The 26,928-nt window shown below is 40.8% G+C and overlaps 2 protein-coding genes across 8 annotated transcripts in view; one reads left to right on the plus strand and one right to left on the minus strand.

Moving 5' to 3' along the window:
- LOC138623038 (GRAM domain-containing protein 2B) overlaps positions 1 to 26,928 on the minus strand; it is a 191,551-nt gene that overhangs the window by 55,965 nt on the left and 108,658 nt on the right. The window lies entirely within an intron of this gene.
- The window catches only part of camsap2a (calmodulin regulated spectrin-associated protein family, member 2a), a 49,878-nt gene continuing 22,958 nt past the window's right edge, over positions 9 to 26,928 (plus strand). For 3 of the 7 annotated variants that reach the window (XM_069702283.1, XM_069702284.1, XM_069702285.1), the window contains exons 1-4: positions 11 to 615; positions 4,291 to 4,550; positions 19,649 to 19,810; positions 22,028 to 22,111. In XM_069702283.1, coding sequence (XP_069558384.1) covers positions 477 to 615; positions 4,291 to 4,550; positions 19,649 to 19,810; positions 22,028 to 22,111 — 645 coding nt within the window. In that variant the 5' untranslated portion in view covers positions 11 to 476. Of the gene's footprint in view, positions 616 to 4,290; positions 4,551 to 19,648; positions 19,811 to 22,027; positions 22,112 to 26,928 lie in introns of all 7 variants that reach the window. The other 4 variants (XM_069702286.1, XM_069702287.1, XM_069702289.1 and 1 more) reach the window with 2 other exon arrangements.

The following is a 26,928-nucleotide window of genomic DNA, read 5'->3' on the forward strand; positions in this document are numbered from 1 at the left end:
CAGTGCGGCAGGAAAACCGCATCACGGCACTAAGAGACTGAAAAGAGGAGGGAATGCTAAACACACAGGTTATTCATACAATAATACACTGCAATGAAAGGAAGAAGCCGGCTCCTTCCAAAGAACCTAAATAATGGAAATATTGCTGTTTTCATTCAAGTCGAAGAGCAGTTTTTCCTCTGAAACCCGAGGCTCGGTCCGGCGGAGTCCATTTCAACTGGTAGAAAGCAGAATGGATGGAAAACACCAAGACTAGCGACTCATTGTCTCAACGAGACCGAAAAAAGAGACCAAAAAAAAAAAAAACGCTGTCAGCACAGCATTTCATGACTGAAAGAACCTGTGAATAATCAGCAGAAAGACACCTCGTCTCTTCAATTTACCGGCGGTTTGTTGTTTTCTGTGAAATTCCAGCAGTGGGATGCTTTGGCGTTGTGTCGCTTCCTAAGGTTCAACAGTGAAATTCAGGGAGAAAGATGGGTGAAGTTCAGGACGTCAGGGATGCAAAGAGGACCTTCGTTGCTCCAGCAATAAAGTCTTTTGAGCACTATGACTTCTCCCGAGCCAAAATCTGTTGCAGCCTCACATGGCTGGTGGCCAAAGCGTACGGGACAGGTAGGTGCATTACTGTACCTCTTTTTTTTTTTTTAGTTACCCACACGCAGCATCAATATTCAATACAGTTTGTTTTTTTTCTTTTTAAATGCATTGGTTTCAGCGTACAGGACCTGATGCAATAAATGTATAATATGTCTGTAGTTCATTTTTTTTTTTTTTTTTTTTTAAAGAGCATAAGACCAAAAACAGACTATAGATGAAGCCCTAGAATTCCCCAAAGCACTATCAGTGATTTTCCATATGGGCTGGTTCCATATTGTTTGTTGTTGCCCTCTCTAGGCCTTCTTAAATGTTAGACAGTATTAGATATGATGCCAAGAAAAACAGATAAAGCCACTGTCCGATGCTGGAGCCCAGTGATCAGCAGATACGTTGTTCATGGGACTGCTCTGGAGATATGAAGGTACCTGTCCCAAATGATGTCACCTTCAGGGTGCTGCATCCAAGTCATAATTAGCATCACAAGTGGGACATACATTTTTAATACAACTCAATATGGGATAAATAAAAAAGGTTAGAAGGTTGTAGTCAGAAACCATCAAGAAAAAAAAAAAACATCTGGTCTTTAAGAAATATGGCACATTTTTCCTTCCTTCATATTCATATTAGCTTCTTGATTCTTATATATGGTGTGGTATTCAGGCAATAGGATATATAATATAAGGATGGATGAAGAATAAAGTCTATTTGGCAAGGAATTCGATGATACTTTGTTCTGTTTAGTATTAAAAGTATTTAAATTCATTGATCTCGGTGGGTGATGGGATGTTATTGCAGGTAATGTCTGTATGGATATAGCCCAGTTTTATACTGATGAATAACCACCCACATCTGTAACAATGCAGCGAAAACAAAATGGCAAGTCAGTCTGATTATCTGGCGACTGAAGACTCGCCTCACACAAGGTCATCCTTGAGTTTAAAACAGATTCAAAAGGATCATGGTTGTGTTTTGGTCTTTTAGTCTTTCCTCCAAAACTTAATTTATAAACAGTATTTCCCACAGGTTGAGATGATTTCTTTTTAGATGATTGACCCGTGTGGGGATTAACTATTACTTGACAGTGGCAAAACAGTCTTGCATTCACCAGCTGACTTGATGAGTAGACTTTCCAATCTACTCTACAAAACACCAAACCAAAGGAAGAGCTATAGACATAACCACATAAAACATATGTTAAGGCGGGCAACCAAATAAGCTTTACAGTGAGTTGCTGCACAACACATTTATAGCACTTATCCAAAGAGACTTAACAGTCATAACTCCGCACTGAACCTGTCTTCACGAATGTAAAGTGTGAGATCTACCTATTAATATTATTTTTCTGTGGTGTCTTCTTTCCCATCCACTGAATCCATTATGATCCCTTTTCATCGTTGTTATTGTTGTACTACTCTGCTTAATGTTCACGTGGGCTTCAGCACATCGGCTCTGAAATAAGCAACACGGCTCAGTTTGTTTGAGCGCCTCATTCCCTGCCACTGTGTTGTACTAGCCCGTTAAACATGAGATCCCTCGCAGATCCTCTGTGTATTTTCAATCAGGCCTGAATGAAATGGGCTGATTCCAAAAATACAGTCTTCCCGAGAGAGGGAGAGGGAGGCAGGAAGGGAGAGCACAAGAAAAAGAGAGTGAGCGGGCTCATCTCCAGATCCCAGCCTACGCTGCTCTGAATACTTCACATGCATCTGCCTCATTACACCAATGCAGGAGTGCATCCAGAGTTTGCAGTCAAGTACATGCGAGATGCAAGCCCCCGAACAGATCGTCTGCTGTCGGGAAATACTACCACACAGCTGATATCATCCTCACTGTACCGCTTCATCTCCGGTTCACAAGCAAAGATTAGAGAAGACTCCTTGTGACCCTGAAGCTGGCCAGTTGAACGCTGAGAGAGACTGAAAGTAAATAAATCTAATTCTCTCTGCACCCACTTAAAAGGACACAAGGTTACACAGGTTTCCAAGCACAAGTAAAAGCTTTAATACTACAAAATAATTAGATATTAAAAGATGAAATGACATTTTGAGTTTTCTGTCTGCACTGATGACAGTGGATTGGTTTGATGTCATAATAATGTGATTTTTAATCCAAGCTGATTGGGACACAACAGACAAACATTCCTGAATTGTTGACGTTTTCTTAAAGTAGCTTTACAGAACGTAAAGCAGGGACACCAGACATTGGAATACATAACACACAATTGGAGTTTCAGAAATCCCTGCATTGTAATAATAATATGAAATAGCATTTTATTTGTAGCAAGACGCAGACAAGCCAGCAGCTCAAGGGGTGTTGTCCTGCAGCTCAGCCTGACCTCTGACCTCCCTGTGAAGGGGGAGGAGAGGAAGGCTGGATAAAAGTTGTATTTCTCTGTCGGGAACCATAACATAAATATCCAGGCGTATAATCTTGACAGCTGCTACTGCTGTTGTCTGCATTTCTGTTCCTAACAACAGAGAGCCCATCTGTAGATGACCTTGTAGATAACGATAACAGTCAGTCGAAGCAGGTGATTCATTGAATTTTGTGTACTTGTGTTGGAGGATGGGCTGCAATGTTGTTGAGCTGGCAGTGTGGCTAGCCACATGATCCATTTTTTTCTCTACAGTCTCACGTACACACAGACACACACACACAAACGCACACGCACACAGGCAGCAATCAAAATTGAAATAAATGTTTCTGCTGCTGACATACTGATGAGCTCTGCATCTATGTATTTTGATGGGGGTTTTTCCACAGCCGCGGCATCTCATTTAAAACCAATTAATCTGGGTTTTATTGTTTGAGCTGTTGTGGAAAAAGAAGGACTTGCATCAGCTTGGCGGCCAGGCACTTTCAAGCAAAATGCTTCCTCGTTCAGCAAACAGTGTCGAGAAAGACACAGGACAAAAGCAATAAAAAACACTGTTTTTGAATTATTTGTTAGACTATCCCTTTTTAGTGGACTTGCATGAGGTGATAAACAGACACACACACACACACACACACACACTTACTCACATGCAGCCGCTCTCTTTGATGAGGCAGGCTGTGTGAGGAGGGTGTTCCCAGGGAGCTGAAAGCTGCAGAGATACAGACTAGATGAATCGATCGGGTTCCACTCCTCCTGCAGTTGCTATAGCAACGCTGAGGTCTATCTACTCATATCCATGTCAAGATATCGTCAAACCATGGCAATGAAAAGAAGTAGTTCTGCCAAAGTAATGGCATAGACTGTGCACAGTGGAAGAAAATCCTCAATAAAAACAGATTTGGTATAAAACTGCCATTTCTATACATCAGCTCATCTCAACTGGACCTGATTTTTCACTTTTTTTATTCTTATTAAAGTATTAAAATCCTTTGTTGTGAAAAAAAAAAAATCATTTAAAAAATATATATATTTTAGAACTTGAATTGTAAATATTCTTTCATCTCACGGCCTTTCTCTTCCGTTTGCAGAAGAACTTTTACCTTTTCTTTTTACAAATTGTCAATGAGGCTAGATTTTCTGATGACAATAATATTCGTACGTAGAAATGCAATGAAAAAGCATGTTAATATGTAAGGCACAGACGATTCATATGGCATAAATGAAAACATATCAGTGCCAAGTTCGTCCTATTAGCTCCCGCAGAACGTAATCGAATTTCTTTAAAACTCTCACTTCCGCCCTCTGTCATGCAGACAGCATCCCATCAGACTTAAAGGACCCCTTCTACACGGACCAGTACGAGCAGGAGCACCTGAAGCCTCCTGTGGCCAGCCTCCTGCTGTCTGCAGACCTCTACTGCAGAGCCGGCAACCTCATCCTGAAGAGCGACGCCGCCAAGCCGCTGCTGGTTCACGATGCCGTCATCCAGGCTCTGGCTCAGCGTGGTCTCTACGTCACCGACCAGGAGAGGCTGGTCACTGAGCGGGACCTGCGGAAGAGGCCCCTGCAAATGGTGAGGGGATTTTTTGTTTTGTTTTGTTTTGTTTTTAAATACTTCTTTCCAAACTCAGAGTTTTTTTTTTTTTTAACTCCTAAGGGAAAACATTCAGCTTCCTGACTTGTGAGCATCAATTTATAATTGGCATGAGCTCAAGCAGAATTTGATACCAGTCCTGTACCAGACAGAGACAGCAGTGATTTTCCTTTTCTCAGTAACACCCAGGAATGTTTCATGCACATCATTTCTTTCTTCATTCCATTGTTCCATCAAGCATGTCTTTTAAACTTAAGTTAACCAGGAAAGAAGCTATTCCGGAGAATCAAGATACAAAAACCTAAAGTAGTGGCTGCATTCACATATTTTTGTTTTACATGCACTCATGCAGCGGGTTGTTGATCCTGTATCTAACTTCGTCCTCGCTGGGCCGTATGCTCTGATGACATGATTTACATAGTGGTCAGCTGCAAGTTTTCTAAAGGAAACCAGATTTTTGTTGCTTTGATGTTGCCTTTATTTTTACTTGATTAAATGTAGATAGAATTCATTAATGCAAATGCATGTAAAAGGGCTGAATAAATAGAAAATGAATTTAATAAAGCCTAATAAAGTGACCTGCAGGCTTTCTGTGGACTGTGATCAGTGCGCTTGTTCTGCTGGCATGATTTGTAAAATGTTTATCCCTGTGGTCATTTGGTGGAAAGTGGCCAACCACAGGGATTACTGAAATTAGTTTCCCATTTTGCATTTACCAAAGTAGAGTGTTAGAATAATAATTTCAGCAGTGTGGAAATCACATTGTCCCTTTATGGCCAATAACTGGATAATAATCATTTTTATCACACACATTTAATTAAAAAGATAACTCAAAACCACTACAGCCCAGTAAACAAGTGCAACACACAACACAACAACAACAGATAACCAGAAAAGGGTATAAGAAGACACAATGTTCCTCCAGGATAGATTCCTTACCTTACGTACACAGAACAAACTGACTTCAACATTGAGGCTTCCACTTTCCTGTCTATATTTGTGTCTTCTACATGAGAGCATATAGGATGAGACATGTGCTTTTTTGCAGCGTCTGTCATTGTTGGGAAATGAGTTGACTTTGCAGTCGGCCTGCTGAGTGAGAATGAGTTGTCCTCATTATTTTGAGGGCAAAATCTCAATAGGAGGCTTTATTGCCTCAGTGAATTGCAATTGAGACATGATTAGCACACAGTGTGCCTGCAGTCTGTTTGTAGAGTCTCGCTGCTTTTAATTTCCCTTCCATGCTAATTCCAAAGTTATTTAAGGTTTGTCAGGGTTTACATCTCAAGCACTTTGTTTAGTGAAAACAACAAGTATTTTAGTACCACCATCTCTCCTTAAATGAAATGTCTGTTATTTAAAGCTAACGTAAGGGGAAATTTACATTGTGTTTACACATTTGTAATTTAGTGCGTTTATGTGTGTGTTTTGGCCATGTTCTTTAGCTTGTTAACAGCACCCACAGCTTATGCCATGAACCTGAGGGACTCCGGTGTATCCGTGTCCGTCTGCAGGATTACTTACTTATCTCATTGTTTTATAGTTTAATTTCTCGCCCAAACCTGAAGAAGTGTTTTATACTTGATTCTAACCCAGCGCGGTTCATGACTGACTGGTTTGCTAGAGAGCGGCAGTGTGTTTGTTTGTGTGTGTGCATGACGGAGCAGGTTAGTGTGAATGTGAAAATGAGCTGCTAGAAGAGTGTGGAACTCCTTTTTTCCATTTTCCCCGTTCTGCCACCCACTGTTACATCTTTCATCCCTCTGTCTCCCTTTTCGTCCTCTATTTTGGTCACTTTCTCTAGTTTTCATCATCTCTCCTCATCATCCGTACCATCTGTCCTCTGCGCAGTCCTTATTTCCTCTTCCCTTTCTAAAATTGCTCATTCTTTTCCTCCATCATTCCTTATATCTGCTCTCTTACTTTTCTTTCTCTCATATCCTTCCTCATCATTCCTCTTTCCACATTACCTCCACTGTCTTTTACTCTTCCTTCTTTCTTCCCCACAGTAGTTAGAAGTCGAATGCGTGATCCCTATTTCATTTCTTTCCTCCAACATGCTTTTCATCTGAAGTAGTGCTTTTTCTTTGTGGCACTGTTGGCGTTGGAGGATCGTCTTTAATGAAGATATTTCACACAGGATTGGATCCTTGGTATTTTCTATGCAGCAAATTAAAATCGTCTTCCTTCAGAGCATATAATAGCACGAGACCTGGTGTGTTCAGGGTCACGCTTTAAGAAATACTGAACGTTTATTTGTAGAATATCCTAAGATATGTTAGATGCACAAGTCTTTCAATGTGTGTAAGGAATTCTAATGAGACTTAGAAATGCTCAAAATATGCAGCAGTGATTAATATTGTTCCCTATGAGGTTGTTAAGCTCTATGAGACACAAGTAATGTGGAATACCTCCTGCACACTGGAGCTCAGGTGGGGGTTCATCTATTATTGAGAGACTGAACATCTAACTCGGCTGACAAGGTGACTGTCCAGGCTGCGCTTTGTGGACGTGTGGCGCTTCATAAAGGAGATCAGAGACAGGAAAAAGGATATTTCTTCTGGAAGGGGGCGGGGGTGGAGGGGGATTGACGTCTTCAGGGGTTTTAGCAAAAATATCCAAAACATCACGGTTTCACTCCTGAAACAGCCTGTGAAAGGGCGATAGACGGGAGCACCTACCTGCAGTAGAAACTGCAAGCTGCTCTGGCTTCATGGCAATAAATACTGCTTCATGGCATTTTAGCTGAGCATCTTTTATAACTCAGCAGTTTGCATAAGAGTTTTCACAATAAGCAACTTTAGAGGATGTTCGATGGAGCTTTATAGGTCAGCCAGCAGCGGAGTCAGATGCTGATGATGTCATGTCTGACATATGTCATAACTGAGCACATTTACTGACAGTTTCACCAGGTTGCCAGATTGACTTTGCTTTGTAGTCCTGGTTTTTTTTTTTTTCTATCCCTCTCTCTCTCGTTCTGGCACTATTCTGCCCACTCATCCTTCTGTCTTCTGCCATGTGACAGATTTCTGCACGTGAAAACACAGATTCCAAATCACAGTTAGCGCCCACCCAGAGCGCCCACTCACATGCTGTATCGCTGACTCTCTCCTCCACCTGTAGTGCTCGCAGAGAATGAGGGAGAGATGTGGAGGCGGGCTGATGAGCTGAAGATATTTTTGTAGCGTTACACATTATAGCCCACATGAAGTACCGCAATGAGAACAGTAGTGGCTGAAGTAATCGTCCAAAAGCTGCAATTGCTACGTTTGTGTTTGGCACTTTGCGATGATTGTGGTGAGTAGAACCTCTGGGATAAAGGAGAATTCATTTTTGAAATAAAAGCGACAAAGAAAAATCGAATAAATGTGCACACTAACATGAGTTGCAAGTCAGTTTCCTCAGACTGTTTGTGGTGAGTGACAATAAGTAATATTAAAGATATATACCATCAAATCATCTGTATCAAACTACAGATCTTGGATTGATGAATTGACAACCCTGTAGAGAGTCAGTCTAACGGTCTGTTGCCATGGTGAAGTTACATCAGGTGGGATGAGGATGACGTCAAGATCCAAAAAAGGCCACAGAATCTAAATAGTGAAAGGAAATGAATCCCGTGTGTTCGCACATGCATGTGTGCCCACACTTCTGACTATGTGTGTGGATCTAATGGCCTAACTGCACACGGTAAAGTGTCACAGAAGTGATCCTTGCATCCCTGAAGCATGTCAGCGTACAAACAAGCTGGTTAATGTTTCAACACAGCGGATAACATTTCGTGTTTTAATTTATGATTTGCATTTAGTTATAATGAACATAAAAACTCTGCATCAACAATCTCCACCATAATGAGAGAAGCTTGTTAGTACTGGATACTGAGCAGGCTCCCCAGAGCAGTGATGGTTACTTGTTTTGCAGTGATAACAATAAAAGGACAAGCAACTGGCCCTTCTGGCCTGAGCAAATGGGATTGTTGTGTTTGATTGCAGTTGTGCAGGAAATTGCGTCTACTTGCAACGGAGTAAATCTAATGTCTCCGTGAGAAATCAGAGTGAGGTAGCATGTAGTGTCCCTTTGCAGAGAAGGAATAAAATAAAAAAATAAAAATAGCTTAACAGCATAAACAAACATTTTAAAACGATATTCTTTTGAAATAAAACAAGTCCTAATAACATAATCAGTAAAGCTGCTGTGTGTGATTTACAAATAAATTGACCATGTGATGAGATGTAGAACACTGACTGGACTGTTATTGGAAAATAGTCAAATGTATTTGATGCCAAAAGTATATACAGCATATTCTGCCAGATAAACCTCTAAACTCTGTATTTTGTTTTACTTCAGCGTGGTGAGAATCGATGTACTTTCACGCTGCTGAACCTCGGATGTCATATCTTTAATATTTAATAAAGCAGCAGCAAATAGGTCATGTGGCTGCTTAGAGTTTTCATGTACTCTGTAAATCAGACTTGAAAGAGTGAGCTTATGGTCCAGATATTTGTACATGTATTGTCATTTCTAGTTGTGGCGGAAACTTAATTACTCAATGCTGACTCTCTGCTCAGTTGTCTGCCAGTTGTTGTATACATCTATTGCACAAGTGAGATTCCTGCATGTCAATTTGGGCTCATTTGGTCTGGACCGAACCAGAAAAAGAATGTGAGCTGGTTAACTGCTGATGATATATTACAACCCACGACAGACACACTAGCTTTTCAATAAAATAAAACACAAATGGGGCACATACCATCTCTGCAGCAGCGACAAGAACACAGCTGATGTTGCAGCTGATTATGCAAGAGTCATTATTGGTGCTTTATAATAGTGTCCCTTTTCATTCTTGAAATCAATTGTCCCCCCACTTATATAGGAATGTTAAATTCTGTGTTTTAGACTATTACAGGCACAGCTTGAGCCCACAAATAGTTTTTGATAAAATCCGTTGGAGAAATATATCACTAGATAATATGATGGAAATGCTTGCACACAGACTCCAAATCATCTCTCAAGATAGACCACATTTCAATCCCGGTCAGATCTTCGTCAGGGTCAACGTGTTGAAAAATGATTACCACGCTCACATACCCACTGTGTATACTGAATATTAGTTTTACTGTGGAACAGATATATTCATCATCTCGTGTACAGGATGGATGAATAGAGGAGAATACACTTCCTTCCTGCTATTCTCCCTCATCTTTTTACTGCCTCCATCACAACCCCTGTTGGGCAGGCACCACGTTTCCATGGTTACACTCCAGTAGGCAGGGTGTTGTGTCTGTGTGTAGGTGGGTGCAAGAGTGGGGGTGATTTTGCCTGCATATGTCATATGTGCAATGTGAGCTTGCATGTACAGTGTGTATGTGTAGTTATGTGCTCTGCGTGTGTGTGTGTGTGTGTGTGTGTGTGTGTGTGTGTGTGTGTGTGTGTGTGTGTGTGTGTGTGTGTGTGTGTGTGTGTGTGTGTGTGTGTGTGTGTGTGTGTGTTAGTGTAGTGGGGGTTGTAGTAGTGGTAAGCACTGCCAGGCTCTGAGGAAGAGAACGCTGAAATGCTGGATTCACATAAGCAGGCACACAGCATTTCTGAGACGACGCATGTCTTACTCACACACACACACACACACACACACACACACACACACACACACACACACACACACACACACACACACACACACACACACACACACACACACACACACACACACACACACGTGTACATGCAGAAGTTGAAGTGCAGAAAGCTTGCCCAAGCGCCAGGCAGAAAACAAAACACTTCTCAACATCAAACTGGCTTCCACAGTCCTTTTTCTTTTCCTCGTGCGCTTGATCTTGTGAACAAAGACGAGCTGAAGCAGCAGGGTGGAAGGGAAGCCCATCCAAGTACGTTCTGTCCCCGTCGGCCTTAACGAAGTCACAGCCAGTATGCGACTCCCAAGCGGTGCAGTATGGCTGGATAAGCAGCGAGCACATTATGTGATGTCATGTGTTCGGCTGACACATTTTGGAGTCGTATATTGGTACATCGAAATGTTTTCCTCTACAAAGAAAAATCAGTAATGCTGAGATTCCATGACGAGTGGGGAGGAAGCTTCTCTGCTCTCAACCCCGAACACGAGAACACATTTATCCAAAGGCCTTTAAACAATGCAGGGAGGAAAACATGTTCAAGCTAAACTTTCTTATCCAATGAAAGCAGACAGTGATCGTTTTTGTTCTCTGCACTTACTTGTTGTAAATGTATTTACTTATGTATTATCAATGCATAATTTATTTTCTACTCACAGTAAGTTTAAATGGTCAGGGTGCCGGCTTATTGGAGTGACAGGGACTCTGTGCCCACATGAGGCTGTTAAGTTTGTTTTCAGAGGAAACTGACCCTGGTTGGGTTTCTTAAAGACTGATTGTCCCAGGTGAAGGCCCAGACTGAGATCAACTTAGACATCAGTATCAGTATCTTCAGGAAAGAGCAACCTTGCCCAGACTAAAAACGAACAAGGATGAGTTTTTCCAGTTCAAATGACTTCTTAGTTCAGTATTAGAAACAGGTTGCGAGTGAGATGGTTATCTCATTGTTTTGGCAGATCCCCTCTCCTTGCTTACATGAATATCATCTCTCTTATCACAATCAGTATATTCTCATGATGTAAGTAATCTCTGCTGCAACACGGACGACAGCAGAAAATAAAATGTCTCTGTTGAAAATGCTCATTTTGAATGTCAGTATTCAATGCTCTATCTTCTGATTTAGTGTAACACCAGATTAAGCGTATTATATTGTGTAAAAGATTTAGAAAATCTTTTTATTTGGAATTTAAAGCAGGGATTTTGTGATTAATAATTTCTGCCCTAAGGCTCCTACTCTGAAAACTGTGGAATGTTGTACAGTAATGGAGCCCTAACTTTCATTTATATTTAAAAGTCCCAAATTTGATTAATTCTGAGTTATAAAGTAGGTCTAGGTGGTACATAAATACTGTAAATGTGTGAAAATGCTCGGTCCACAGAGAAATGCGCAGTCTGTATTCAGCAACTGTGCCGTTTGGACTTCCTTAAATTTGTGATGTCACAAACTCTTGCTCAACTCATATGTTCGCCCTCAGCACATCCCACTGTCCAACCTTTCAGAAAGAAGAAAACATTCAGCAGTTATTCCACGGCAGAACTAGCAAGCTACAAGACCAAAGAAAACCTGTGGTTGGCATTGGTGCGCGTCACTCAGAAAAGAGTCCACCAATCAGAATCAAAATGCATCTTAAAGACGCAGACACAAAACAAGTGTTCTTGGTAGAACTCCAGAAAGATGCAATGTAAAACTGTATTGAGATTGTTTTTGCTACTTAAAAACACAAGAAAATATGTTTTTCTGGAATTCAAAACTGAAAATAAAACACCAGAAGTGTCAAATGTGGGACCTTTAAAACTAGGAGAGCAGTTGGAGAGGTCAGACCTCCACCAAGGAGTTCATGGCATATTTGTAGAATGACCTATATTTTGTCACTATTTCACTTTATTGTAATCCATTGGATGTTAAATATTTTTTTTTAAATTGCAATGTTAAGGAAAGTGGAAACTAATGTGCAGCTCTGCCTGTAATTCTGATCCACTCCAGAGTTTATTGGGTTCTTCCTCGGTCTACGCTATATCTCTCCGAGATAATGACATAAAAGGAAAGCTTATTTGGACCTTACTCTCAGAAATGATGGGGTAAAATGGACCTGATTTCGCAATCAGCAAAGGTCCGTCTCTAGTCACTACTGCGGCTATTTGCATTCTCACGGGGATTCAGTCTGAACACCAGGTAAGACACATATTTATGTTTATGTAAAAGGAGCGGTATTTCCTTTAAAATGCAATCGAATAATTCTCTCAACACAGAAGCCCTTTTTAAAAATGATAGAAGGACTTGGGGTGGAGGCATATCACCAGACTGGGTCAGCGCTGGCTGGTAGCCATAATCCTGTCCCCAGATAGAGTTCTAAGGTTAGCGCTGAGGTTTCCATATAATTGCTAGGTTGGGTTTGGAGCATATGGAGGGGGGAAGGTATGCTGCTTAAAAGCTCCATTCCCACAACTGATGCCAGACCTCACAGTTGGTATTTTGTACATCCAAAAGTGTGTATGGGCATGTGTGAAATTGTGTGTGAGAGCATTTTTATTTCTGTTTACTGTTGGGCAGGCTGTAAAAGGAGTTTTGCCATCCCTCTTTTGAAAAGGAAAAGCAGTGCTGAAAAAAAGACTGAAAACTGGAAGGTTTTATATTTCCCAAAGGCTGTGCTGATGACCATGGGAGAATTTTCCAAATTTAGATTGTCAAGGTTTAGGTAAAATGCAGCATTGCTTGCTTGACTGGTGACGGATCCTGGATCCTGGATTTACCTGGAAAAGTCATGGTTCGGGAAATTAAATGGTTTAGTCTTTGTGTCAGTCAGCCCATCACTTTGGTCTTTACCATAGACTGTATATAAAAAGTGACTTTAGTCTCTGGGCCTTAAAGTGCAATACCACTTTACAACGAGCACAATCAGCTCAAAACGTCCATTTTGTTCAATCCTGTTACATTTTCACCAGCAGCAACCTTACCCTGTGTTCAATGCTAATTAGCATTCATTAGCATCATTTTGAGCATGTTAGGGTTAGCGTAAAGTGTTGTACAATACCTAAGTCAGCCTCACAGAGCTAGTAACGTGCTTGTAGAGTTAATAATGTTAATGATCTTTCATTGATTATCTGAAATTTCCAGCTACTGGGACTGCAGCAAATCCCATCTATCTGCCCTCCTTAACAGTGACATAAACTGTAAGAAGATTAGTTCTGAAACGCAGTTGTATTTCCCCCCCCATTTTACTGCAATCACAAGGGAATAAAGGAGAAAATATATGCATATGGAAAGCTAAAACCTCTCACTCTGCTGCTTTTTGCCTTTACTTTACAGCACTTGTGGTGACCTTCAAAAGAGACCGGAGAAAAGTACAGCTGAGTGGTTTTCCATGCCCGGCTGAGTTGGCGTGAAGTTACCTGAAGCTAGACACATTTAATTTTCAGACATCTTCCCCAGTTTGGAGTCTCAGGGACAGGACAGCTGTAATACTAAAAACAGACTGCATTTCAATGTTACATCACCATCAAGCTAATGTTAAATCACTCTGTGCGTACGTGTGTGTGTGTGTGTGTGTGTGTGTGTGCGTGTGCGTGTGCGTGTGTGTGCTTGCTCAGTCATGTGAAAGTACAGGAGACTGCTGTGCAAAAGTTTGGAGGTTTTTAGTTAATGGTCATTTTCTGCTCCTACTTTGCCTGATGGAAGTTTCTATAAAAACTTTGTGGATTATCATTAATAATCAATAAAGCCTCGAACTAAAAGAAAACAGACCTACTGATGATCAGCCGTGACCTGGTGCAGCTCTGTATGGTTAAGACATTACTGAAGTCTTTACCTCAATTCAAATTATTTCACCATGAACTAAAGTTAGTGTGTTGATTCTCTTGATTTCACAGAAAGCTCTTTCCAGAGTTCCTCCACAGTTACGGTGAGGATGAAACTAATGTTCATCTTTCACATGAATACCTGGGTCAGGCCTCAACAAGCAGCTCAGAGCCATGACAAAGGTGATTTTAGCTTACAGACGCACAACTGAGAGGTGAAATACATCGCACACTGTCTTTTGTGGGTCGGTGTGGCTCATGTTTGCTATTCCTTTGTGAGGCGTTAAATCAGGCTTCTACGGTGGATTTTCATCTTTGCTCTTTCACCACGGAGCCGTATTAAAGACGAGCGATGTTAGCGCCTATTTTCCCGGGTGGAAATACAGAGAGGCAGCAGTACAATAAAAAAACAGGATATTGACCGTGAAGCAGCATCTTCGTTCCTCTTGAGAAATCGAAACAAGATTTATGGACTCAATCAGCTTAGATGAGAAAGCAAAAAATGTGCGTGTATTTCTGGTTTTATGTCTACGTTTTTGTGTGCTATATGAATATATGCAATCCATTCGCACAGATCGCATAACCGTTAGTACAGTTTTCATAGCCAGCGTGTGATAAAGGCAGTATCTTGGGGGAGAAATGGAAAATAAATGTTGGAGAATTAAATTTAAGTCGCCAGTTGACACCATGGGTGAAAAATGTAATTAAATGAATTTGCAATATTTCCTCCTTTTTCAGCCGCACATCCCCCAAGGAAAGTAATTTGGTCTTTGAACACCTCAGTAAAGCTACTGTTGGCCACTGAGGCTGTGCTGGGCGGCTCCAAGGTATGGATATGTGCAGCTGTAGGAACATGGAGTAAAGCAGGGTAGAAGGAAGGCATATGTGCTCGGCGAACCTAAAGGTTAGAAAACATGACGTCAGGGGAGATAACAGAGGAAACATTTATAGCAAATGACAGACATGTCTCCTGTAATAAGAAAGGCCAACTCTTTCTGTGGGCAGTGAAGTATTTGCCTGTCTTCTCTATTCTTCCTCCCGTCTTCGTTTCCTCTTTACATCCATCCGATTACTGAAGACTTTCTCTTTAGATTTCCTCTGACATTTACACATGGTCAGCTGATCCCTCGCTGACTGTTCATTTCTGTGAACGGTACACAGTACAGCAGCTTGACGTAAGTCAGCTGAAGCACACCGTCTGCTACACTCTTAGATACTGTGTGCAGAGGACCTTTAAAGAGGCAGTTTTCCACATGTGTTCACATCAATCAAGACAGTTGTGTCGGTTTCGGTGCAATGAGAAGCACAGAAGCTCTGTTACAGGGTCGGCTGATAATCGGATCATGTCCAAGTCAGCTGCGTGAGTGCAGCACAAACTAAAATGTAAAATTGACATGTCGACTGCCTTTTCCAACCAGCCTCCAAAACAGCCAACTCCTCTCTCTGTAATTTTATACAATGCTTAAGCAAGGTTTTGAGCTTTTTAATAATAATGCTTCACATACATCGTTAAAGGATTTCTAATAACTAAAAGCAGGGAAACATAATTGGATGTTTAGTGGCTCCTCTGAGATTGTGTGAGCTGCCTTCTTACTCATGCATCATTCTTAATTTACTATGTCGTGGCTCATCAATCTTTACCCTTTTCCAGTATCTTGTCTGAAGTATTGATATCCATAAGAAAATATTTTTGTGGTTTTAAGTAGCGAAAAAAACATCTAAATATAGTTTCTGTTCTGTTTGTCAGAGGAGCTCTACCAAGAACAGGGTGTCTTGTGTCTGTGTCATTAAGGTGCATTGATATCAGTGACCCTCTCTTCTGATTGGCTGATTCATTTCTGAGTAGCGCAAGCCCAGACCAACCACAGGTTTTCTTCAGTCTTGTAGCTTGCTAGCTTTGTCACAGAATAACTGCACAGAGTTTTCTCCTACATAAAAGGTTGAACAGTGGGCCGTGCTGATGATGGACAAATGACACGAGTGTGAGTTTGTGACATCACAAACTTGCAAAAGTCCAAATGGCACAGTTGCTGAATATAGGCAGTGTGTATGTATCTGTACACTGAGAACTTTGATATTTTTAAAGTATAAATGGAGCACATAGTCCAAAAAGGAAATTGAAATCTGAATGTATACAATATGGGACCTTTAGGTGTTGAAACAAGTTGACCTGTTACTTTATAAAGTTTGTATGATCCCAGTCTTAAAGACACCTGTATCTTGGAATGAGCATGTGCTCCTACATTAATCTCCTCCTCCCCCACAATGGCATGTTGTCATGCAATATGATTAGAGACTGCGGGTCTGTGGTCTAATAAACAAGATTAACTTTCCTTGTTGTCATTGTCTCTCATCAGACCACAGCAGATCCAAATCAATATCCTCAAATTGCTGAGCAGAGAAAAGGAGACGAGCAGAGAAAAAGCTCCCTTGGGCCTTTTAAAATTGCTGTTGCCTGCAGTTAATCGTTTTGTCGTGGAAACAGAGGGCAGATTTGTAACTAAGTTCTGCAACCTGATAAGAGGATGTGGATGCGTGCACATGTGCTTGTTTGTGTGTCTCTGGGATAATGTTTTCCAGTGTTTGGACAGGCTAAATGAAGGCCAATAGGAAACATCTTGACAGTGTATTATTAAATGGGGTTGCTTCACTGCCTGGGTTGCAAGATCAGAGATAGGGGAAATTAAACATTATGCTAATGCAATGTCACACAGGAAATTTATTTCAGAGCTACAAATGCACTAATAGTTGCTAACCTGTAAGCCTGTCTCACCACATGCTATTTTGTCATGTTATGGTTTAGGGAAAATGGCAATGATTTATCTCTGTCATCACTTGGGTTTGGTTTTTCTAGTTTTTAATTACACAAAGCTGGCAGTCATAACTCACCAGCTGTTGTACAACAAGGCAGGGCAGGGTTTATTTTTGTCTTTTTTGTATCATGCTATAATCAAGGATATCTTTATTATTCCTGAAGGGAATTTTTTTTGTACAGTCAGCAGTACCAAATACCTATCAGGCAAACAGTAATAAAAAGGACAGTAAATACAACTTAAAAGACTTAAATAAAGGTCCCTTTGAAGATAAATACGGCATAACAATCACTTTAAGTTATTTAAAAGGGCTATGGCAGCTGGGACAAATGCCTTATTGAGTCTTTTCGTCTTGTAAAGTTGTCTTGTAAAACACATTATACACATTTTACACGTTTTGAACCTGAATACTTGAAGAGGAATTCTTGACCGACTTCTTGGTCTCTTTCACCTCATGATTTCCATCAAATGACACACTGGTCTTTAGTGACAGAGTAAACGAACTACACAGCCCTTCAACATCACTTCCACAATAAAACCCTCAGTGACATTTTTCATTTTTTTGGTCTAACTGTGGAGCACTGCAGGATTGTTGATCTGCCAGAGGCCATTTCAAGTTTACGGCTGATTAATTGGGTTAGCTCATGGAAAAGCTGCTGCCCAAGTATAAATATTTAACAGTATGATTACAATAGTGTGTGGAGGTTACACCAGGCATTCGACTGTTTTATCACCATGGTGCAGGAAAGACAGCATTTTATATTGCTTCAAAAGTTTCCACATTTAGCCTATATCATTACACACATTGCAAATTAAAGTGATCCATTACATGTCAGTACAGTGTCTCACTTAAAATGAGCTCAACAAGCAATCATGCATGAGCATAAAAGAGGATGGGACTGATGTCTGATTATGGTTAGGTCCTGGACGAGAGGATTTCCTGGGGAAGGACCTTGAAAAACATTGTTTTATGCAAATTATGCTCTCTTTTGCTGCTGCTTTGGATTTGCCTTTTATAACATATAATTCAATTCATGATGTCACATAGTTAGCATTGCTAATTAGGTTGCAATGTTCAAAAATAAACTGCAAAGACAGGCATAATAAGGGGCCATCAACATCTCACAAGTTATAATTTTCACTGGTTCAATAGGGGCCTGTCTGTTCACTGCGCACGTCTAATTATGACAGAAGAAAACAGACTCGTCTTGAATGAGGAAGTTAAATTCAGGGAAACATAATAGCCACAAAAGACAGCAGTAAGCAAAGGCTGATTGCTGATTGTTATATGACTTTTTGCTGCAGTATAAGATCTAGCAAATCTCCATTCTTTGTCACTGAATGTCTTGCCAATGATGTTAGTCTTAAGGAATAGTCACCACTTATTGTAAATATTGGGGCTGGTGCACTCTAAATTCAGAGAAAAAAAAACGTATATAAAAAATATATTGCTTTTCTTCAGCAATGAACTGCTGATCCTTTTTTTTTTTTTTTTTTTTTAAATCAGAATACATATTTTGCTTCACTCATTTGTTTCTGTTGTTTTTGAACAACACCTGTGGAAGGTAGTTATGAAAATTACAGTTTTTATAAGCTAGAAAAACCTTAGTCTCATGGCTACACTGCACTTTGGCTCCATTCCCAAAAGGAACTCTTTTGATGTACAACTATCTTTCCTGGTATGTTAAGGGAAAAAATGAATACAACCAGTATAACCAGTTCCATGCTGTAATATGCAAATATGTTTACACAATTTCCGGCTTTTAGGATGGAAAGTTAATAGAATTTAGTTTTTAAGGACTTACGCCATACCGCTATCATTTTTTTAAACGCTATATATTGTTTGTTGGGTTGAAACTCATCATATTCCTCAACATCAATTTGAATCCACAGTGTTGCCTTTTTTGAGTTCATAAATTGGTCAAAAAATACCTAGTTATTTACGGCATGATGATGATGCCTTGTTGTTGTCTCCAAAACTGGTGTTGTATTTTTGAAATTACTACCCTGCTGTCAGAGATAATGATGAGCGGAGCAGCATTTAATGGATTGCCAGTTCTGTCACTTGGACTGTATTGTCAGGAAGATGGTCTTAGTCGGGCTTCTCAGAGGCTAGCATCCACTGTGAACAAACTGGGTCTTGTAACGAGGGATGGATGCACTTGTTTCCAGGGCAACAGCCACCAGAGACAAAACGACCGAAGACTGACTCTCAGATGTACAGTGTAGGAGAGGATTTTCAGACCTGGCCTAATCCTGTAAATCACAGCTCTTTGTTTACCACTTAACTACAGTATAATGCAGTGCTTTTTCTATTTTATATTTCACAAGAGTCGACAAGCCCAAGAGATATATTTTTCTGCTGTACCGTTGCAGTCATTTGTTACCCTGTTGATAGATTTGCCATTTCTAAGTCAAGCTAATCTTTTTATTGACTTGTTTATGTCTCATTCTCTGTCTCAGTGGATCGGACAGGTCTTTGTCTGCAGTGTCTGATTTTCTTATACTCTAACATCTCAGTCTGTTACTGAGATTATATCACTGTCATTGTTTCAACAGCAAAGTGGACAGATCTGTCTCTTTTCATGTTGTGTAAGGAAACAAACGGGGCTTATTTTCTCATCTATCACTTTCTTGTCATACACCACTGTGTACTTAGCTCATACCGCATTAAATTTGTAAAACAATCATGTAGGATTTTATTGTTGTATTTACTGTTAAGTGGCACAGAATGATTTCAGTTAAAATACCTAAATACTGTATACAATCTGAATTGAATCAACCAAAGCTATTCATTGTCACCCTCTGACCTCCTTTTTTGTACGGTATTATCTTGCAGAGCGCCCACCTGGCAATGATCGATACTCTGATGATGGCTTACACAGTGGAGACTGTGAGTGTGGACAAGGTGATGGCCTGCATCCGTCAGTATTCATCCTCGGACCCAGAGGTAGAAACTCCCTATGACACAGAGGATGCAGTGACCACCTGGATCAACAAGGTTGGTAATGGTATTTACAGTATGTGTGGGTCATGTTTTCGTTCTGTCTGTGTTCTACTCGCCTTTGTATCCTGAAACGGATTTTTGATACCAGAGTGGTGTGTACATATTCAGGTAAATATAAATCCAGTATTGGATGCTGAAAATGTCGGCATCTCACAGCACCTGTGATTCGAATCATAGTGTTTTTATCGGGCTCCCTGTAAACGACCCAGTGAGTCACCATTTGATTGAACACTTTATTTTGTCCCCAAAAAATAATTTGGAAGCAAAGGTCATTGTGTTCAAGTGTATCATCAAATTATATTTAGATTTTGTTTAAATCTTTTAAAAGAGTAAATATAGTGTAACCATAAGGATGGGTCAAAAGCGGCTGGCCGTTGGGATTGTACCATTTTATAAACTTCACTGTGTTCAGTATCTTTCCAAGGAACAGACTGGTGCCTATATTGCACATGAGTTGATCTTGTTCAGGGGCGTTTCACCAGTATTGAGCTTCAGCTCTGAGATTCCTCAATGCACAGCGGAGTTGCAAGATATCGCAGTCAAAACGCTGACCTAAATACCGTGAAATCTGCTCCATATTCACCACTTTGTCTTCACGCCCCGAGGTTAATACCGTATAACGTGTACAGGTGAACAGTGAAAGGAGGATCCTCCAGTTTTAAGTACTTTCAGAGCTTTTAGAAAATTTTAACCTCCTGATACCAGTCATGCTCTGTGTTTATTTCTCTCTCAGGTACCGCATGTGTGTTACCTGCTGAATGCCCAAGGGAACAGAGAATCAGAAACAGGAGTATGTAGATGCAGTCACAAAACATTTCTGTACTGATCTTTAGCAGTATGGAAGATAAGGGCTACTGCTAGTCATTTGTACAGAAACTGAGCTTAAAAGTTCTGTGTCTTGGATTTAAGGGGCTCTATTGGCAGAATTGGAAAATAATATTTATGATGTCATTTCATTAGCCTTTAAACTGTATTCTGTGTCTATATTCTGGACCAGGAATTAGGATTAGTACAGAAAAAAAAAAAAAAAAAAAACGTCAAGTGACCAATAAAATCAAAGTATTGATAGTATAGAGCTTCTCCTGTCTCCAGTTCATCTTTATGCTCAATTTGCTCCAAACTTTGATATCTTCACTAAAGAGTGGGTAAATACACGCAATGTGCAACACAGAAGAAGGAAATGTAGTCATTTTGACCTTTTCAGTTTACGGATGTTTAAATGCACAAACTTACATGTAATATACGGGCTAAATCCAAACAACATGCCAAAGTCTTTTCAGGAGCAACAAAATATTCCCTACGATGTGTAACAAATCACAGCAAATGTGGTGTGTTACCCTTTGTACCTGCACGCCCTGTGTATGTCAGGTTTTTTTTAATGATAAAGGGAAAGTGGTTGTCTACATGGCCTGCATGCACAGATGGCTGTGGCTCCTCCATACAGTGCTACAGGACCCAGCCTGTTTACATTCTTCTGGCAGGAACTCTGCCGCTGCTGCCAGCTCTGAGCTTCACACGCACACACACACACACACACACACACACACACACACACACACACACACACACATAGACACAATAGCTAACAGGAGGTGTGGTCGAGGCGTCCTACTGGTCAGACATATGGCTCTCTGTCGGAGTCCGCTTACATTCCAAAGATCTAAAATTCACCATTTTAACGACCTCTTTTCACATGATCCATATGAACTGGAGGAGAAATATTATTAAATGGAGTCGGTTAGATTACATTTGGTTAAAATCAATGCAACTCCACTTAACCTGACTTCATTGTTATTGAATTCAAATTCCATTTCATTCAGCAAAAACTCCTGCAGTGTATGGCTTCAGACACAGACTTGTATGGTGGAAAAGACGATGAAGTGACTAAAAAAAAAGCACAATAAACATGTTTTATTCTTTAAATCATAATGGAAAGATTCATGGTGAAGGTGTTGTGATTATTTTTGTATAATTCATAATCCAATTTAATAGATTGAAATGCTCCAGTGTTTGCCATAAATTTGTGTTAGCTGTTACTGTAGCTTCAAGTAGCAAAACTAATTTAACATTGAATTGGAGGTTATTTGAATGAGAGCAATATGAGTTGAAGAAGAAGTATTAATAATCACAGACAGCTGTTTGTAATAAGTTTTGCTTATCGATGCAGCTTGTGGCTGTGTTTATTTTAACTGTTTGTCATCTCTCCTTCAGGGAAATGAATATCTGAAAGATGTTGCGGCTCAGGAGCAGAGGAAGAAAGAGACGCAGAGTGCCGAGCCGGTTGGGAGCCCTCGGGTGGGTTTTTTTTTTTTCTTTTCCTCTACTTTCTCTGCTTTGACACTTCGCAAACACACACATAAACATAAAAATGTTACAAGTGTGATGGACAAGCGAAGTAAAGTCCCTGGGGCCACTAAATGGATTTACCACAACATTCGCCTTTTGACTGACAGATATTTGTCCCAGGCCTCTGTGTCACTTTAATATCTGGGACCAGCCTCTTCAACGGAACTTAAGCCGTCAAAACTCGGCAACAATCGGATAAAATTTCACTCGTATATGTCTGAGCTTTAGATTAAGCTCAATCCCTGTTTATTCAATCACAAAAAAGAGAGTGCCAGGTTGCATCTTCTACATCGTAATGAGTGCATCCACCCTGACAACCCTACATGCTTCACTCACTTAATTTCTGCCTTTAACCACAAGATCAGTGCTCTCCAGTCTAATTAGGCAAACAATCATTTAGCACGGGCTGACCCACGTCCAGGGTTATATAACTGACTGTGGTATCAGCAGTCATTTCTAATGCCATAAGACAGGCTGGTGTGGCCCGCGTGTGTGTGTGTGTGTGTGTGTGTGTGTGTGTGTGTGTGTGTGTGTGTGTGTGTGTGTGTGTGTGTGTGTGTGTGTGTGTGTGTGTGTGTGTGTGTGTGTGTGTGTGTGTGTGTGTGTGTGTGTGTGTGTGTGTGTGTGTGTGTGTGTGTGTGTGTGTGTGTGTGTGTGTGTGTGTGTGTGTGTGTGTGTGTGTGTGTGTGTGTGTGTATGTATTATGTATTTGTGTAACTGGAGTAATCTGTGTTTTGATCCTGCAGTTTGACACAGCTATGAATCCTTCTCTGATCCACTGAATAATGAATTCACTCACTGGTGGAGATAAATGCATTGAAATCTCACAAAATACCACATTGAATTCAAATACCTTATAAACCTCAGAATCAGGTCAACACAGACACGTATACCTGCATTAGGGTGGCAAAGTACTGAGAGAAAATAGGATGTTATATACATGATTTGGATATTTCAGTCATAATATGAGATCAAGAGACTTTTTATTCTGAGTGTGGATATAAACCAAACAATTTCAGATTGTTTCTGCATATGCATTCATTTAATTAATAATACAGATTCAGAGATGGAAAGACTGACAGATAAAAAAATAAATAAAAAAAATGGCATCCATGTAATGAATGCACAAATATTTGGACAAACGACATTGTAATATAATATAGTCATGGGTCATACTATGGTCTATTATCACACCTTTATCTCTTTGTTTTAAGCTCCACCAGTCATGGATAATTATTCACAAATGATGTGGAACTGCATAAAGACTCGCTGTCCTTAATCACATAACACTTGTGATATGGATGTGAGGGTATCTGGCAAAAATCCAGCTACATGTTAGCATGTTGCTAATTCCAACGATTACCGTGCTGTCATCAGATTTCTAGTAACCATGGGGCTTTCACTGTGAAGCAGCTGTACACATGAAGAATGCAGAAATAAAAATGGCCCCAATACCAACTTCTTCCTTGGTAAAAGTCGGCCTAAATCTCTGTGTGTCAATTTTACAGCGCCTTTTTGGTTGAATAAGCAGTTTGAGGCGGTCTGTGGGAGGAATCAGCTTGACTGCTCCAAAAATTATACCGAAGGGGCAGCAGATTCTCCGGGCTTCATGAATCTCAGATACCCCAGTCTTTTATGGAAATATTATTGTGGAAATTCATCTAACAATAGCAATAAGAATCTGATATATTTTGCAACTGGAGCATCTGCATATCTACTGTATGTATTTGGTGTTTTTATGACTTCACCGCGTGTTAAAAGTCAAGGACTATTTAGTGTTACGGTGCGAAAGCAAGGGTCAGAACTGGCACGGCAGCCACTCGATATCAACCAGACAGAGCAGAATGGTGAGGGAGGTGGGGGGAGGTGGAGATGGATGATGTCACTCTTGTATTCACCTCCATCTTCATCCTTCATGCTTCTCACTTCTATATCATTCATTTATGCTACACCAGCATTTTGTAAAGGAAGTTTCACTGACCCCTGAAAGTCATGATCTCCCTCAACACACGTTAACTAACCATGAAAATCGTCTGGTCACATTCATCAGCGGTTTGTTCTTCTCTCTTTTTTTTCATACACATTTCAGTGTTCCCCTGCTTTTGATCTCCACTCCACTCACTCTCAGTCATCTCCTCCTCAGGCCTTCCCTCAGCACCGCTCCTCTGTCCTTCCTCCTTTCTCAGCTTCCCTTCTAGCACAGCTTATGTCAGGCAGCACGCAAAAAAAACAAAAACCACTGTCAATGACAATTCGTTTTAGAGATGTTTAGAGAGTTTGAAAGTTTCCTTAAGGGTAAAAAAAAACACAAGCCTGTCTCATGTTTTTTAGCCTGCAGAAAGTTTAAATGGAGAATTGCAGTTTGTGTGTGTGTGTGTGTGTGTGTGTGTGTGTGTGTGTGTGTGTGTGTGTGTGTGTGTGTGTGTGTGTGTGTGTGTGTGTGTGTGTGTGTGTGTGTGTGCGTGCGTGCGTGCGTCCCATCCCAGTCCCATGGCTGTGCCGAGTTCCACTGTGTTTGATGCTGATCTGACCAGTCAGTGTGCAGACGCAGCACTGCATGCCTCAGCTATCCCTCACAAACACACACACACAGACACACACACACACATCATTTTAACGACATGAAGTTGAATCAAAAAGTGGCATCACATCATCGTTTCATCATTGGGGTCTTTTTTTTTTTTACATGCTTGTTGAACAAGAAAACCCGTTCTAAAACTGAATGGCTTCAATTGCAACAGACAGTTTTTGCAGTGTAGTCACTGTTACTGTCATTCATGCGGAGCCACGTCTGCTCATAGTGTGAGTGATAACACATCCACTTGTTTGGCCCCCCGAGGTGGAGAGTTGGCCCTTCAATAACATCATCCCTAACTTCTGGGCTGCTCATGCGGATTGTGTGTGTGTGTGTGTGTGTGTGTGTGTGTGTGTGTGTGTGTGTGTGTGTGTGTGTGTGTGTGTGTGTGTGTGTGTGTGTGTGTGTGTGTGTGTGTGTGTGTGTGTGTGTGTGTGTGTGTGTGTGTGTGTGGGTGGGTGGGTGTGGGTGTGGGTGTGTCATCATGGTGACCGTCTCTCTCTTGCTTATGGCTGATATTGTTCTAGTTCAAACTGTGGTGAAAGTCATGCTGCAGTTATACACGCTCAGATGAACATGTATCCAGGTGATGAAATAATGTTTTTCTCCGCTCAAAGTCTAAACCATGTTACAGATGTCAGAGAGAAGAATGTTTGCATTACAATGCATTGCATTGTAGAAGCCAGCTGAAAACTTGAAGAAATAATGTAATGTCTTGGACCATTTTAAAACCACTCTCCACATTGTTTAGTTCGTACAGTGTCTTACTTAAAGGTTCGCCACCTCAGACAGGAGACGTTGCATAATATCAACTCACAGTGTTGGCAGGCGGAGGCACAGTCAGCATCTTTGCAATTTAAATTTAAGTTTGCTTGCATTCCTGTGGTCTTTTTTTTTTATCTCCTGCTTTTCAGTGTTTCAGTTTATATCATGTTCTTGAAGCACACATGCTAAATCTCCTCATGCAGGTGAAACATGTACATCTGTTATAAAATAGCACATTGTTCTCTTCCTCTTCACCTCCGCAAACAGAGAAGAAATATGTTTCTTTGATGGCAAAAAGTTGCGGTATTTCTGCTGTCTTTTTTACTGATTGTAACAAAGTGAAGATCATCTTTCGGGATCAAATTTTTTTAAACAGTAAAAAAAAAAAGGCAGATAAACAAAAGTAAAAAAAAAAGTCACTCAAACTGCACTAATATGCAAAAATGTACATGTCCTGTTTTTTAGGTCTAGCAGCTTCATCTATCCTCCCCCTATCCCTCCATCAGCCCCCACACCTCCATGCTTCCCCCCCTACTGTCTTTGCCGTATGACTGCAGTGTGAGTCACGCAGGCAGCCTCTGTCTCAGTCAGACACACAGATGAACACAGTCCTAGGACTACATTGTGGAGCTCACCAAGGCAACAGTGTTTTTATTTTAACCTGCTGCATTGTGTCCAGGCCTGAGGGTGGGTGGATGATGAAAGGAGGGAACTGTAAAGGCAGCGTCAGGACAGAGGAGAGACCACTAATCCTTTTAAGTTGCAGAAGCTGAGCTGCAGCTCAACCGGACATGTCTGGACGAGAGGATGAACTTTGGAAGGAAGAGGGAGAGTCGCAGGATGATTGAAGTGGGGTTGGCTGGAGTGCATGTATATACACACAGGTTTATTGTGTGTGTGTGTGTGTGTGTGTGTGTGTGTGTGTGTGTGTGTGTGTGTGTGTGTGTGTGTGTGTGCGTGTGTGTGTGTGTGCGTGTGCGTGTGCGTGTGCGTGTGCGTGTGCGTTCTGCCGCAGGGAGTTGTTAAATGAGAGCCTTACCTCCCCATGGGTTTGATCGGTGGTCTTAACAGATTTTACTCTTAGTCTGACCTTGTAAAGCCCAAAGTCTTAAATCAGCATTTTAGATGCAGACAGACTTCATTTCCTTCATCTTATTGTCAAACTGGGGCTGCAGCGTTGGGAGTTTGCGTTCAGATTAACCTGGCAGCAAGTTCAGGTTGGCCCCTCGCTAGGCGATTTGCCGGGATTTCCAGCCACTTGGTCTCATCACATGTCATGAGATTATCTCACTCACTTCCGTTTCTGTCATTTTTACATCTTATTTGTCTTTGGTTAGGAAATAAAAGTGGTAAAATATCTCGCATAAGCATAACTGTTTACTCAGATCAAAAAAATACTTTGAAAATAAGCAGGGCTGCAACACTA

The sequence above is a fragment of the Brachyistius frenatus genome, unplaced genomic scaffold (genome assembly GCF_029030835.1).
Source record: "Brachyistius frenatus isolate BFR_SWC_R1_liver_20210118 unplaced genomic scaffold, ASM2903083v1 Contig_41, whole genome shotgun sequence".
NCBI lineage: Eukaryota > Metazoa > Chordata > Actinopteri > Embiotocidae > Brachyistius > Brachyistius frenatus.